This window comes from Salmo salar, chromosome ssa13, assembly GCF_905237065.1.
Source record: "Salmo salar chromosome ssa13, Ssal_v3.1, whole genome shotgun sequence".
Classification (NCBI taxonomy): Eukaryota; Metazoa; Chordata; class Actinopteri; order Salmoniformes; family Salmonidae; genus Salmo; species Salmo salar.
Window position 1 is genome coordinate 47,509,492 of NC_059454.1, and position 16,662 is coordinate 47,526,153.

The following is a 16,662-nucleotide window of genomic DNA, read 5'->3' on the forward strand; positions in this document are numbered from 1 at the left end:
CAACAAGGGTTTTGCTACCAAGTACTAAGTCATGTTTTGCAGAGGGGTCAAATACTTATTTCCCTCATTAAAATGCAAATCATTTTATAACATTTTTGACATGCGTTTTTATGGATTTTTTTGTTGTTATTCTGTCTGTCACTGTTCAAATAAACCTACCATTAAAATGATAGACTGATAATTTCTTTGTAAGTGGGCAAACATACAAAATCAGTAGGGGATCAAATACTTTTCCTCCCCACTGTAGACACAGAGGCGCTCGGACACTTGGACACAGAGGCGCTCGGACACTTGGACACAGAGGCGCTCGGACACTTGGACACAGAGGCGCTCGGACACTTGGACACAGAGGCGCTCGGACACTTGGACACTCGGACAGACAGAGAGCCACAGAGGCACTCGGACAGACACAGAGCCACAGAGGCACTCGGACAGACACAGAGCTACAGAGGCACTCGGACAGACACAGAGCCACAGAGGCACTCGGACAGACACAGAGGCACTTTGCTTATATCAGCGTTGTGAACAGAGTGCACCATGGTGGGTTTCTGGTATGGGCAGGCATAAGCTATGGACAATGAACACAATTGCATTTTATCAATCGCAATTTGAATGCACAGAAATACCATGAGGAGATCCTTATGCCAATTTTTTTTTAAAGGTATCTGTGACCAACAGATGCATATCTGTATTCCCAGTCATTAGAAATCTGTAGATTAGTGCCTAATGAATGTATTTCAATTGACTGATTTCCCCATATGAACCTTAACTCAGTGAAATCTTTGAAATTGTTGCATGTTGCGTTTATATTTTTTAGTATAGCAACTTGGTTGTGCTACAATGTTGAAAAATGCCGTTACTGTTATGTAACAATATAGCTAAAACCACTATTATTTGTCAGCGTTAGAGTGGCTCGTCATTTCAGTCATTTGTGTGGTATGATTTTTTTACTAATGTCTCCAGCAAATGATAATACATGCAATGCTTTATTATAAAGGTGTTATTCTGGAGGGTTTCCAGGTTCCAACCACATTGCTAGGACTATCATTCCATTGCATAATTTATGCTGCTTTCAAAGGTTGATCATTATTAAATGCCAGTGAGCTGGACATGTATGGAACTTGAATATTTTCCATATGTTCATTTTCAAATAGATTTACAGTTGAAGTCGGAAGTTTACATACACTTTAGCCAAATAGATTTAAACTCAGTTTTTCGCAATTCCTGACGTTTAATCCTAGTAAGAATTCTCTGTCTTAGGTCAGTTAGGATCATCACTTTATTTTTAGAATGTGAAATGTCAGAATAATAGTAGAGAGAAGGATTTATTTATTTCATATTTTATTTCTTTGATCACATTCCCAGTGGGTCAGAAGTTTACATGCACTCAATTAGTATTTGTGACCCACACGCTTTTTCAGTTCTGCCCACAACTTTTCTATAGGATGGAGGTCAGGTCTTTGTGATGGCCACTCCAATACCTTGAGTTTGTTGTCCTTAAGCCATTTTGCCACAACTTTGGAAGTATTTTTGGGGTCATTATCCATTTGGAAGACCCATTTGCGACCAGGCTTCAACTTCCTGACTGATGTCTTGAGATGTTGCTTCAATATATCCACATTAACCTCTCTGGGACATCTAGCGTACCACCCGCGGTACACACTATCAACAGCCAGTGAAATAGCAGGGCGGCAAATTCAAAACAACAATTTACAAAAATACTCATCATAAACGTTGATAAACTTTAGAACAGTTATTGAAAGAATGATAGATATACCACTCCTTAACCTGTTATGGCTAGGGGGCAGTATTTTCACGGCTGGATAAAAAAACGTACCCGATTTAATCTGGTTACTACTCCTGCCCAGTAACTAGAATATGCATATAATTATTGGCTTTGGATAGAAAACACTCCAAAGTTTCTAAAACTGTTTGAATGGTGTCTGTGAGTATAACAGAACTCAAATGGCAGGTCAAAACCTGAGAGATTCCTTTACAGGAAGTGGCCTGTCTGACCATTTCTTGAACTTCTTTGCCATCTCTATCTTTTACAAAGGATCTCTGCTCTAACGTGACACTTCCTACGTCTTCCATGGGCGCTCAGAGCCCGGGAAAAAACTGAATGTCGTCATCCCAGCCCCAGGCTGAAACACATTATCGCCTTTCTCAAGTGGCCGATCAAGGGACTGTGGGCTTAGGCGCGTGCCCTGGCTGCCCCCGTCTTTGTGATTTTTTTTCCTCTGTTTGCCGAAAAGGAGATTCCCGGTCGGAATATTATCGCTTTTTTACAAGATAAATTGCATAAAAATTGATTTTAAACAGCGGTTGACATGTTTCGAAGTACGGTAATGGAATATTTAGATATTTTTTGTCACGAATTGCGCCATGCGCGCGACCATTTCGGACAGTGTCTGGGACGCACGAACAAAACGCCGCTATTCGGATATAACGATGGATTATTTTGGACCAAACCAACATTTGTTATTGAAGTAGCAGTCCTGGGAGTGCATTCTGACGAAGACAACAAAAGGTAATCAAACTTTTATAATAGTAAATCTGATATTGGTGAGTGCTAAACTTGCCGGGTGTCTAAATAGCTAGCCCGTGATGGCCGGGCTATGTACTTAGAATATTGCAAAATGTGCTTTCACCAAAAAGCTATTTTAAAATCGGACATATCGAGTGCATAGAGGAGTTCTGTATCTATAATTCTTAAAATAATTGTTATGCTTTTTGTGAACGTTTATCGTGAGTAATTTAGTAAATTGTTAGCAAATTCCCGGGAAGTTTGCGGGGGGTATGCTAGTTCTGAACGTCACATGCTAATGTAAAAAGCTGTTTTTTTATATAAATATGAACTTGTTTGAACAAAACATGCATGTATTGATAACATAATGTCCTAGGTGTGTCATCTGATGAAGATCATCAAAGGTTAGTGCTGCATTTAGCTGTCTTCTGGGTTTTTGTGACATTATATGCTAGCTAACTACCCAGTCAAAACTGTTCGCTGCTCTGGCACCCCAATGGTGGAACAAGCTCCCTCACGACGCCAGGACAGCGGAGTCAATCACCACCTTCCGGAGACACCTGAAACCCCACCTCTTTAAGGAATACCTGGGATAGGATAAAGTAATCCTTCTAACCCCCCCCCTTAAAAGATTTAGATGCACTATTGTAAAGTGGTTGTTCCACTGGATATCATAAGGTGAATGCACCAATTTGTAAGTCGCTCTGGATAAGAGCGTCTGCTAAATGACTTAAATGTAAATGTAAATGTAAGCTTGAAAAATGGGTGTCTGATTATTTCTGGCTTGGTACTCTGCTGACATAATCTAATGTTTTGCTTTCGCTGTAAAGCCTTTTTGTAATCGGACAGTGTGGTTAGATAAAGGAGAGTCTTGTCTTTAAAATGCTGTGAAATAGTCATATGTTTGAAAAATTTAAGTTTTTGTATTTTTGAGGAATTTGTAATTCGCGCCACGCCTATCATTGGATATTGGAGCAGGTGTTCCGCTAGCGGAACGTCTAGATGTAAGAGGTTAATGCAACCACTGTGTCAGATTTTAAAATAGCTTTTCGGCGAAAGCACATTTTTCAATATTCTGAGTACAGAGCTCAGCCATCAAAGCAAGCTATACAGTTACCCGCCATGTTCTGGAGTCAACTAAACTCAGAATTATAAATCTTCCCTTACCTTTGCTGATCATCGTAGGAATGCACTCCCAGGACTCCCACTTCCACAAGAAATGTTCTTTTTGCTCGAAATACTCCATATTTATGTCCAAATACCTCTGTTTTGTTCAGGCGTTCAGATCACTAAACCAAAGGCATAACGTGAGAGCGCAGAACCAGAGACAAAAGTCAAATAGTTCCATTACCGCTCGTAGAAACAAGTCAAACGATGTTTACAATCAATCCTTAGGGTGTTTTTAACATAAAACGTTGATAATATTCCAACCGGACAATAGCGTATTCATTACAGAGGAAAAAGAAAGAGCGGCGTGCCAAATGTGCCTGCGCAGTAAACAACTCACTGGTCCCAGGCAGTCCACTGATTGACTGAGCTCCTATTCTCTGCCCAGTAACAGTAGACGGATGAAACTAGTTTCTAAAGGCTGTTGACAGCCAATGGAATCCTTAGGAAGTGCAAAATGACCCCACAGACACTGTAGTTTGAATAGGGATTAGATAGAAAAACTACAAGTCACTTCCTTGGTTGGATTTTTTCTCAGGTTTTTGCCTGCCATATGGGTTCTGTTATACTCACAGACATCATTCAAACAGTTTTAGAAACTTCAGAGTGTTTTCTATCCAAATCTACTAATAATATGCATATCCTACCTTCTGGGCCCGAGAAGCCGGCAGATTAATTTGGGCACGCCTTTCATCCGGACATCAAAATACTGCCCCCTATCCTAGAGAAGTTAATTTTCCTTCCTCGTGATGCCTTCTATTTTGTGAAGTGCACCAGTCCCTCCTGCAGCAAAGCACCCCCACAACATGATGCTGCCACCCCCGTGCTTCACGTTTGGGATGGTGTTCTGCGGATTGCAAGCCTCCCCCTTTTTCCTCCAAAAAGTACAATCTTTGTACCCATGTGCAGTTGCAAACCGTAGTCTGTATTTTTTTATGGCGGTTTTAGAGCAGTGGCTTCTTCCTTGCTGAGCGGCCTTTCCGGTTTTGTAGATATAGGACTCGTTTTACTCTGGATATAGATACTTTTGTACCTGTTTCCTCCAGCATCTTCACAAGGTCCTTTGCTGTTGTTCTGGGATTGATTTGCACTTTTCGCACCAAAGTACGTTCATCTCTAGCAGATAGAACGCATCTCCTTCCTGAGCGGTATGACAGCTGTGTGGTCCCATGGTGTTTATACTTGCGTACTATTGTTTGTACAGATGAACATGGTACCTTTAGGCATTTGGAAATTTCTCCCAAGGATGAACCAGACTTGTAGAGGTCTACCATTTTTTTCTGAGGTCTTGGCTGATTTCTTTTGATTTTCACATGATGTCAAGCAGAGGCACTGAGTTTGAAGGTAGGCCTTGAAATACATCTACAGGTATACCTCCAATTGACTCAAATGATGTCAATTAGCCTATCAAAAGCTTCTAAAGTCATTTTTTTCTGGAATTTTCCAAGCTGTTTAAAGGCACAGTCAACTTAGTGTATGTAAACTTCTGACCCACTGGAATTGTGATACAGTGAATTATAATTGAAATAATCTGTCTGTAATCAATTGTTGGAAAAATTACTTGTGTCATGCACAAAGTAGATGTCCTAACCGACTTGCCAAAACTATAGTTTGTTAACAAGAGATTTGTGGAGTGGTTGAAAAACGAGTTTTAATGACTCCAACCTAAGTGTATGTAAACTTCCGACTTAAACTGTATTTGAATAGATTAGGGGCATATACAAATAGTTGAAACCGTTATTCAGTACAATGCATCGTAGTTAAGCCAATGTTATTTGTGGTACAATTTGCTGGTTGTCACCCCTTGGCCTTCCCATAAAAAAAAATCCTAGAACCGCCCCTGTCTTGGAAGTGTGATTGTTTGTGTGCACCTGATTTGCTTGAATGTGTGTTTGATGAAACCATATCCTTTACTCGCCCATCTCCTTCTCACTTACAGGGATAGAGACTACCATTTAAAAACCTTCAAGTCTGTGTTGCCTGCCAGCAAACTGGTGGACTGGCTCTTGTCACAGGTACAGTGCACACACACACACACGCTCCCCACTTTGTCAACAAGGTGAAAACAACACGTAGACAGGTGACTTAATTGTGACTGCTTCATTCTGTTTCCAAGGGTGATTGTTCCACACGTGAGGACGCAGTGACAATGGGGGTCGGACTGTGCAACAACGGCTTCATGCACCATGGTCAGTACAACGCACACCGACATCATGTGTTATGTCATGTGCAGTCGGACGGACGGACGGAGGCGTACGGACGGACGGACAGTCGGACGGAGGCGGCGGGCAGGCAGTCGGACGGGCGGGCAGTCGGACGGGCGGAGGCGGGTGGGCATTCGGACGGTTGGACGGATGGAGGCGGGCAGGCAGTCGGACGGACGGGCAGTCGGACGGACGGGGGCGGGCAGTCGGACGGAGGCGGGCGGGCAGTCGGGCGGGCAGTCGGACGGATGGGCGGGCAGTCGGACGGATGGGCGGGCAGTCGGACGGACTGGTGGACGGCAGGCAATCGGACGGACGGACGGGTGGACGGCAGGCAATCGGACGGACGGGCGGGCGGACGGACGGACGGGCGGGCAGTCGGACGGACGGGCGGGCAGTCGGACGGACGGAGGCGGGCCGTCGGACGGACGGTGGCGGGCGGGCAGTCGGACGGAGGCGGGCGGGCAGTCGGACGGAGGTGGGCGGGGGGGCAGACAGTCAGATGGACGAGGCGGGCGGGCGGGCGGTCAGACAGTCAGACGGACGGAGGCGGGCGGACAGTCAGACGGACAGAGGCGGGCGGGCAGATGAACGGAGGCAGGCGGGCAGGCAGACAGCCAGACGGACGGAGGCGGGCAGACCGTTCTCTTGCTCAGTTGTGCACCGGGGCCTCCCACTCTTTCTATTCTGGTTAGAGACAGTTTGCGGTTGGACGGATGGAGGCGGGCAGGCAGTTGGACGGACGGACGGGCAGTCGGACGGAGTCGGGCGGGCAGTCGGGCGGGCAGTCGCATGGATGGGCGGGCAGTCGGACGGACGGATTGGCGGGCAGTCGGACAGACGGGCGGACGGGCGGGCAGACGGACGGGCGGGCGGTCGGACGGAGGCGGGCGGGCAGTCGGACGGAGGCGGGCGGGCAGTCGGACTGAGGTGAGCGGGCGGGCAGACAGTCAGATGGACGAGGCGGGCGGGCGGTCGGTCAGACGCGCGGACGGAGGCGGGCGGACAGTCAGACGGACAGAGGCGGGCGGGCGGGCAGATGAACGGAGGCGGGCGGGCATGCAGACAGCCAGACGGACGGAGGCGGGCAGACAGTTCTCTTGCTCAGTTGTGCACCGGGGCCTCCCACTCTTTCTATTCTGGTTAGAGACAGTTTGCGCTGTTCTGTGAAGGGAGTAGTATACAGCGTTGTACGAGACCGTCAGTTTCTTGACAATTTCTCACATGGAATAGCCTTCATTTCTCAGAACAAGAATAGACTGACGAGTTTCAGAAGAAAGTTCTTTGTTTCAAGCCATTTTGAACCTATAATTGAACCCTCAATTGCTAATGCTCCAGATACTCAACTAGTCTAAAGAAGGCCAGTTGCATTGCTTCTTTAATCAGCACAACGTTTTTCAGCTGTGCTAACATAATTGCAAAAGGGTTTTCTAATGATCAATTAGCCTTTTAAAATGATAAACTTGGATTAGCTAACACAACGTGCCGTTTGAACACAGGTGTGATGGTTGCTGATAATGGGCCTCTGTACGCCTTTGTAGATATTCCATTAAATCAGCCGTTTCCATCTACAATAGTAATTTACAACATTAACAATGTCTACACTGTATTTCTGATCAATTTGATGATAATTTAATGGACAAAAAAATGTGATTTTCTTTCAAAAACAAGGACATTTCTAGGTGACCCCAAACTTTTGAACGGTATTGTATATTTTCTGGGCGATTTAAATATTGACTGACTTTCATCAAGCTGCCCACTACAGAAAATGCTTCAAACTGTAACCAGTGCCGGCAACCTGGTTCAAGTTTTCAGTCAAATCAAATTTTATTGGTCACATACTGTAATGGCTGTCGTGAGAGAGAGTAGACCAAGGTGCAGCGGAGTTAGTGTTCATCATTGAATTTTAATTTAAGAACGAACACGATACAACAAAATAAGAAAACCGACAGCCAAACAGTCCTGTCAGGTGCAAAACACTAACAGAAACAATTAGCCACAAAACCCAAAGGAAAAACATGCTCCTTATGTGTGACTCCCAATCAGCAACAACGAACTTCAGCTGTGCCTGATTGGGAGCCACACACGGCCCAAAACAAAGAAATACAAAAGCATAGAAAAAGGAACATAGAACACCCACCCAATGTAACACCCTGGCCTAACCAAAATAAAAAACAAAAAAAAACTCTATGGCCAGGGCGTTACAGTACCCCTCCCCAAGGTGCGGACTCCGGCCGCAAAACCTGACACTGAAGGGGAGGGTCCGGGTGGGCCTTCTTACGGCGGTGGCTCAGGTGCGGGACGTGGCCTCTGCTCCACCCTTGGCGTCGCCCTCTTAGGTGGCGCACCTGGCCGCGCCGAAGGTCTGGTGGGCGACCCTGACTGCGCCCGGCTGGCGGGCAGTGACAGCTGCGCCCGGCGACGGCTGCGCCCGGCTGGCGGGCGGCGCGCAGCTGCGCCCGGCTGGGGCTGGCGGGCGGCGACGGCTGCGCCCGGCTGGCGGGCGTCCCTGGCGGCTTCGGCGGCACTGACCCAGGATTCACCAGGCTGAGGAGACATGTAAGAGGCCTGGCCCTAGGCGTAGGCACAGGACTCACCGGGCTGGCGGGCGTCTCTGACTGCTCTGGACAGGCGGGCAGCTCTGGACAGGCGGGCGGCTCTGGCGGCTCAGGACAGGCGGGCGGCTCTGACGGCTCAGGACAGGCGGGCGGCTCTGGCGGCTCTGGACTGGCGGGCGGGCGGCTCTGGCGGCTCTGGACTGGCGAGACCCACTGGAGGCCGAGTCCTAGGAGGCGGCACAGGACGGACCAGGATGGGGAGACCCACTGGAGGCCTGGTCCGAGGAGGAGGCAAAGGCTTAACCAGGATGGGGAGACCCACTGGAGGCCTGGTCCTGGGAGGTGGCACAGAACGGACCAGGATGGGGAGACCCACTGGAGGCCTGGTCCTGGGAGGTGGCACAGAACGGACCAGGATGGGGAGACCCACTGGAGGCCTGGTCCGTGGAAGCGGCACAGGAGAGACCAGGATGGGGAGACCCACTGGAGGCCTGGTCCGTGGAGGCGGCACAGGATTCACCAGGCTGGGGAGACATGCAGGAGGCCTGGTTCTGGGCGCAGGCACAGGATAGACTGGGTCCTGAAGACGCACTGGAGGTCTAGAGCGCACGGCCTGCAAAACCTGTCCTGGCTCGATGCTCAATCTCCCCCGGCAGATGTTAGGAGCTGGGATGTAACGCACCGGGCTCTCCACGCGTACTGGGGACACCGTGCGCTTTACTGCATAACACGGTGCCTGACCAGTACTACGTTGCCTCCTGTAAGCACGGGGAGCTGGCTCAGGTCTCCAACCTGACTCTGCCACACTCCCCGTGTGCCCCCCCAAAACAATTTTTTGGGGCTGCCTCTCGGGCTCTACCTGCCTCCCCAGCAGGTTGCTGCAATGGTCAAATAGCTGTTCCCAAGTCCAGTCTATTCTTGCCTCCAATACTTACAGCGACCAGGATGCCATCTCCTCCCGAGCGCGCTGCTTCCTATAGTCCTCCTTGACTTCCATCTGCCCTCTTCTCCGCTGCCTTGTCTTCTTGTGGTGGGTAATTCTGTAACGGCTGTCGTGAGAGAGAGTAGACCAAGGTGCAGCGGAGTTAGTGTTCATCATTGAATTTTAATTTAAGAACGAACACGATACAACAAAATAAGAAAACCGACAGCCAAACAGTCCTGTCAGGTGCAAAACACTAACAGAAACAATTACCCACAAAACCCAAAGGAAAAACATGCTCCTTATGTGTGACTCCCAATCAGCAACAACGAACTTCAGCTGTGCCTGATTGGGAGCCACACACGGCCCAAAACAAAGAAATACAAAAACATAGAAAAAGGAACATAGAACGCCCACCCAATGTAACACCCTGGCCTAACCAAAATAAAGAACAACAAAAAAAACTCTCTATGGCCAGGGCGTTACACATACACATGGTTAGCAGATGTTAATGCGATATTGTTAATATCTAACAAGTAATCAAAACAAGCAATTTCACAACAACTACTTTACACACACAAGTGTAAAAGAATGATTAAGAATATGTACATATAAATATATGGATGAGCGATGGCCGAACGGCGTAGGCAAGATGCAGTAGATGGTATAGAGTACAATATATACATACGAGATGAGTAATGTAGGGTATGTAAACATTATATAAAGTGGCATTGTTTAAAGTGACGAGTGATACATTTATTACACCCAATTATTAATTATTAAATTGGCTAGAGATTGAGTTTGTATGTTGGCAGCAGCCACTCGATGTTAGTGATGGCTGTTTAACAGTCTGATGGCTTTGAGATAGAAGCTGTTTTTCAGTCTCACGGTCCCAGCTTTGATGCACTTGTACTGACCTCACCTTCTGGATGATGGGGAGGTGAACAGGCAGTGGCTCAGGTGGTTGTTGTCCTTGATGATCTTTTTGGCCTTCCTGTGACATCGGGTGATGTAGGTGTCCTGGAGGGCAGGTAGTTTGCCCCCGGTGATGCGTTGTGCAGACCTCACTACCCTCTGGAGAGCCTTACGGTTGTGGGCGGAGCAGTTGCCGTACCTGGTGGTGATACAGCCCGACCGGATGCTCTCGATTGTGCATCTGTAAAAGTTTGTGAGTGTTTTTGGTGACAAGACAAATTTCTTCAGCCTTCTGAGGTTGAAGAGGCGCTGTTGCACCTTTTTCAACACGCTGTCTGAGTGGGTGGACCATTTCAGTTTGTCCGTGATGTTTACGCCGAGGAACTTAAAACTTTCCACCTTCTCCACTACTCTCCCGTTGATGTGGATAGGGGGGTGCTCCCTCTGCTGTTTCCTGAAGTCCACGATCATCTCCTTTGTTTTGTTGACGTTGTGTGAGGTTATTTTCCTGACACCACACTCTGAGGGCCCTCACCTCCTCCCTGTAGGCCGTCTCGTCGTTGTTGGTAATCAAGCCTACCACTGTAGTGTCGTCTGCAAACTTGATGATTGAGTTGGAGACGTGCATGGCCACGCAGTCATGGGTGAACAGGGAGTACAGGAGAGGGCTGAAAACGCACCCTTGTGGGGCCCCAGTGTTGAGGATCAGCAGGGTGGAGATGTTGTTTCCTACCCTCACCACCTGCGGGCGGCCCGTCAGAAAGTCCAGGACCCAGTTGCACAGGGCGGGGTCGAGACCCCTTAATGACGAGTTTGGAGGGTACTATGGTGTTAAATGCTGAGCTGTAATCACTGAACAGCATTCTTCCATAGGTATTCCTCTTGTCCAGATGGGTTAGAGCAGAGTGATTGTGGTTGCGCCGTCTGGACCAATTGGGGCGGTAAGCAAATTGGAGTGGGTTTAGGGTGTCAGGTAGGGTGGAGGTGATATGATCTTTGACTAGTCTCTCAAAGCACTTCATGATGATGGAAATGAGTGGGATTGATTGATTATGTCCGTAAACACACCAGCCAGCTGGTCTGCGCATGCTCTGAGGACGTGGCTAGGGATGCTGTCTGGGCCGGCAGCCTTGTGAGGGAGAACATGTTTAAATGTTTTACTCACGTTGACTGCGGTGAAGGAGAGCCCGCAGGTTTTGGTAGAGGGCCGTGTCAGTGGCACTGTGTTGTCCTCAAAGCGAGCAAAGAAGTTGTTTAGTTTATTTGGGAGCAAGACATCGGTGTCTGCGACGGGGCTGGTTTTCTTTTTGTAATCCAGGATTGACTGTAGACCCTGCCACATAAGTCTTGTGTCTGAGCCGTTGAATTGTGACTCTACTTTGTCTCTATACTGACACTTAGCTTGTTTGATTGCCTTTCGAAGGGAATAGCTACACTGTTTGTATTCGGTCATGTTTCCGGTCACCTTGCCATGATTAAAAGCAGTGGTTCACACTTTCAGTTTTGCACGAATGCTGCCATCAATCCACGGTTTCTGGTTGGGGAAGGTTTTAATAGTCACCGTGGGTACAACTTCACCGATGCACTTGCTAATAAACTCACTTACCCAATCAGCGTATTCATGAAAGTTGTTGTTCGATGCTATCCGGAACATATCTCAGTCCACGTGATCAAAGCAATCTTGAAGCGTGGAATCAGATAGGTCGGACCAGAGTTGAACAGACCTGAGCACGGGCGTTTCCTGTTTTAGTTTCTGTCTATAGAAACTAAACTATGATTCAGAATTATGCCAGGCCGGGTCGCGCATTCATCCTTCCAGGATAGTTACAAACAGCACAGGAATGAAATTATCAACATGTATTGATAGCATCTTTACTAATGCTGCAGAAATGTGCTTAAAAGCAGTATTCAGATTAATCAGATGTAGTGATCACAATATAGTAACCATATCTAGGAAAACCAAAGTTCCAACGGCTGAGCCTAATAAGAGGTCTTACAATATATTTTGTAGTGATTCCTATGTTGATGTAAAGAATATTTGTTGGTACGTGGTGTGTAATGAGGAGCAAACAGATGCTGCACTTGACACATTTATGAAATTGCTTATTCCTGTTACTAATAAGCATGCATACATTAAGAAAATGACTGTAAAAACTGTTAAATTCCTGTGGATTGATGAGGAACTGAAAAATGGTATGGTTGAAAGGGATGAGGCAAAAGGAATGGCAAGTAAGTCTGGCTGCACAAACGATTGGCAAATGTACTGCAAATTGAGAAATCATGTGAATAAACTGAAAAAAAGGAGAAACTACACTATGAAATAAAGATACATGACATAAAGAATGATAGTAAAAAGCTTTGGAGCACCTTGTCACGTCCTGACCAGTAAAGGGGTTATTTGTTATTATAGTTTGGTCAGGACGTGGCAGGGGGTATTTGTTTTATATGGTTCGGGGTGTGTGTGTATGTAGAGGGGTGTTTGGTTTATGTATTCCGGGGTTTATGTCATTGTTCTATGTTAGTGTATTTCTATGTTCTGTCTAGTCATTTCTATTTCTATGTGTAGGTAATTGGGGTTGGGGCCTTCAATTGGAGGCAGCTGTCTTTCGTTGCCTCTGATTGAAGGTCCTATAATTAGGAGTATGTTTGTTTTGGGAATTGTGGGAGGTTGTTTTGCACTGCTAGGTGCTAGGGTTAGCCTGCAAACTGTTATGTTGTCGTCCGTTTTCTTGTTTTTGTGAAGTGTTCGTGGTTATTTAAAATAAACGTCAAAATGAGCACTCAACCCGCTGCGCCTTGGTCCAATTAATACGACGGCAGTTACAGAACCTTCAATGAAATTTGGGGAAAATAGGTCAACTCAGCCCCGTCGTTCATTGAACCAGATGGCTCATTCTTTACAAAACCAACTAATATTGCCAACAACTTTAATGATTTTTTCATTAGCAAATTTAGGCATAACATGCCAACAACAAATGCTGACACTACACATCCAAGTATATCTGACCAAATTATGAAAGACAAGAATTGTCCTTTTTAATTTGTTGTCTATCAACAATGACAAGCCACCTGTGGCTGACAACTTGGATGGAAAATTACTGAGGATAATGGCGGACAATATTGCCACAATCTTAAATTTAAGCCAACTAGAAAGTGTGTGCCCTCAGGCCTGGAGAGAAGCAAAAGTCTAGTAAAGCCCTTTTTACTGGCTCAAATAGCTGACCAATCATCCTGTTTCAACACTTAGTAAAGTTTTGGGAAAAATTGTGATACAATGCTATTTTACAGTACACAAATTGACAACAGTCATTCAGCACGCTTATAGGGAAGGACATTCAACAAGCACAGCACTTACACAAATGACTGATTATTGTGGGGGCTGATTTGTCAGATATCTGTGCGGCTTTTGACATCGATCATAGTCTGCTGCTGAAAAAACATATGTATTATAGCTTTACACCCTCTGCTATATTGTGGATAAAGAGTTACCTGTCTAACAGAACACAGATGATGTTCTTTAATGGAAGCCTCTCCAACATAATCCAGGTAGAATCAGGAATTCCTCAGGGCAGCTGTCTAGGCCGATTTTACTTTTTTCAATCTTTACTAACGACATGCACTGGCTTTGAGTAAAACCAGTGTGTCTATGTATGCGGATGACTCAACACTATACACGTCAGCTACTACAGCAACTGAAGTGACTGCAACACTTAAAGAGCTGCAGTTCGTTTCAGAATGGGTGGCAAGGAATAAGTTAGCCCTAAATGTTTCTAAAACTAAAAGCATTGTATTTGGGACAAATCATTCACTAAACCCTAAACCTAAATCTTGTAATAAATAATGTGGAAATTGAGCAAGTTGAGGTGACTAAACTGCTTGGATTAACCCTGTATTGTAAACTGTCATGGTAAAAACATATTGATGCAACAGTAGCTAAGATGGGGAGAAGTCTGTCTATAATAAAGTGCTGCTCTACCTTCTTAACAGCACTATCAACAAGACAGGTCCTACAGGCTCTATTTTTGTCACACCTGGACTACTGTTCAGTCGTGTGGTCAGGTGACAAAGAGGGACTTAGGAAAATTGCAATTAGCTCAGAACAGGGCAGCACGGCTGGCCCTTGGATGTACACAGAGAGCTAATATTAATAATATGCATGTCAATCTCTGCTGGCTGAAAGTGGAGGAGAGATTGACTTAATCAATACTTGTATTTTGAGAGGTATTGACATGTTGAAAGCACCGAGCTGTCTGTCTAAACTACTGGCACACAGCTCAGACACCCATGCATTCCCCACAAGACATGCCACCAGAGGCCTCTTCACAGTCCCCAAGTCCAGAACAGACTATGGGAGGCTCACAGTACTATGTAGAGCCATGACTACATGCAACTCTATTCCACATCAGGTAACTGATGCAAGCAGTAGAATCAGATTTTTTTTAAAAACAGATACAAATACACCTTATAGAACAGCGGGGACTGTGAAGCAACACAAGCATAGGCACAGACACATGCATACTCACACATGATAACATGCGCACTATACACACACACGTGCACATGGATTGTGTGTTGTAGATATGTGGTAGTGGAGTATGGGCCTGAGGGCACACACCTAGTGTGTTGTGAATTTTGTAATGAATGTATTGTAATGTTTTTTTAAGTTGTATAACTACATTAATTTTGCCAGACCCCAGGAAGAGTAGCTGCTGCCTTGGGGATCCATAATAAATACAAATACAACATAGGGAATAGGGTGACGTTCCTTTTCAGATGCAGACTCAACTTAAAGATTTTTTCAAGTGACCCACATTTATCTTCAGTTCCACCCTTTCTCTCTTTCCCTTTCTTTGTCACAGTCCTGGAGAAGACCGAGTTCAAAGACGAGTCACAGTTCTTCCGTTTCTACGCCGACGAGGATATGGAGGGTACCAGCTCCAAGAGCAAGCAGCTGCAGCGCAATGACTTCAAGCTCATCGAGAACATCCTGGTCAAGTCCCTAGTGGTGAGTGCAATTACAGTGGTTCCTCCTTTAAAAGTTGCGAGCTTACGCCGCGGGATTTAGAGGTAATTTGTGGTTTAGTACGGTATCCTGCATCACCACTTCATTGCTCCAGACCAGCGCAAGGGGGAGTTAGAGGACTTATTATGCTTTTGGGTCCTACTGTGTCTCTGACAATAAATTGGCGACATAAGCCTAAATAGAAACTGATAATTGTGCACGACTTTAGTGTTACTTACTAAAACTGTTACGCTGAGGTTTTTATTATTTTATTTTATGTTAGGATTATTTTGCTCTTACTGATTCTTTTGCTCTTACTATGTTATGCTATTAGTGTAACCTTTATTTAATTAGGCAAGTCAGTTATAAACAAATTATTATTTACAAGGACAGCTTACTCCTTCCTCCCCTTCGGGGAATTGAACCCCGGTCTTCCGTGTGCCTTGCCCGCACGACATCGGGATTCTTAAGCTAAATAGCCCAGTACTGTACTGCCGACCGTCACGTTGTACAGCGCCATATTTTCCGTTCCATCCTAACGGAAACCCAGAGGGTTTTTTGTTTTTTCTTGGAGTAGAAACACCATAATATTAATCAAATTAAATAAGCAAGTACCAGTCAAAGGTTTGGACACACCTACTCATTCCAGGGTTTGTCTTTATTTTTACTATTTTATACATTGTAGAATAATAGTGAAGACGTCACAACTATGAAATAACACATATGGAATCAGTTAAGAACAAATTCTTATTTACAAGGACAGCCTACTCCTTCCTCCCTGTCGGGGAATTGAACCCTGGTGTCCCTCGTGCCCGCATTTCCATGTTTACTACAATATGTATTGTAGGCTATGTTTACTTGTCAGATTGCACAGTAGCCTAATAAACAAATGCAGGTGGCTTATCTTCAAAATGCTTTAAATGCTTTATTATCCAAATGTTAAAGCATATACTGTACAGTACTTTTTGGCCCATTCCTCCTAACAGAGCTGGTGTAACTTAGTCAGGTTTGTAGGCCTCCTTGCTCTCACACGCTTTTTCAGTTCTGCCCACAAATGTTCTATAGGATTGAGGTCAGGGCTTTGTGATGGCCACTCCAATACCTTGACGTTGTTGTCCTTAAGCCATTTTGCCACAACTTTGGAAGTATGCTTGGGGTCATTGTCCATTTGGAAGACCCATTTGCGACCAAGCTTTAAGTTCCTGACTGATGTCTTGAGTTGTCGTTTCAATATATCCACATAATTGTCCATCCTCATTATGCCATCTATTTTGTGAAGTGCACCAGTCCCTCCTGTAGCAAAGCACCCCCACAACATGATGCTGTCACCCCTGTGCTTCACGGTTGGGATGGTGTTCTTTGGCTTG

General features: G+C 45.7%; 1 protein-coding gene across 2 annotated transcripts in view; it reads left to right on the top strand.

Moving 5' to 3' along the window:
- LOC106566945 (phosphatidylinositol 3,4,5-trisphosphate-dependent Rac exchanger 1 protein) overlaps nt 1–16,662 on the top strand; it is a 148,805-nt gene that overhangs the window by 86,543 nt on the left and 45,600 nt on the right. For both annotated transcript variants that reach the window (XM_014135621.2, XM_014135623.2), the window contains 3 exons: nt 5,634–5,709; nt 5,811–5,883; nt 15,153–15,298. In XM_014135621.2, the coding sequence (XP_013991096.2) occupies nt 5,634–5,709; nt 5,811–5,883; nt 15,153–15,298 (295 nt within the window). The remainder of the gene's footprint in view (nt 1–5,633; nt 5,710–5,810; nt 5,884–15,152; nt 15,299–16,662) is intronic.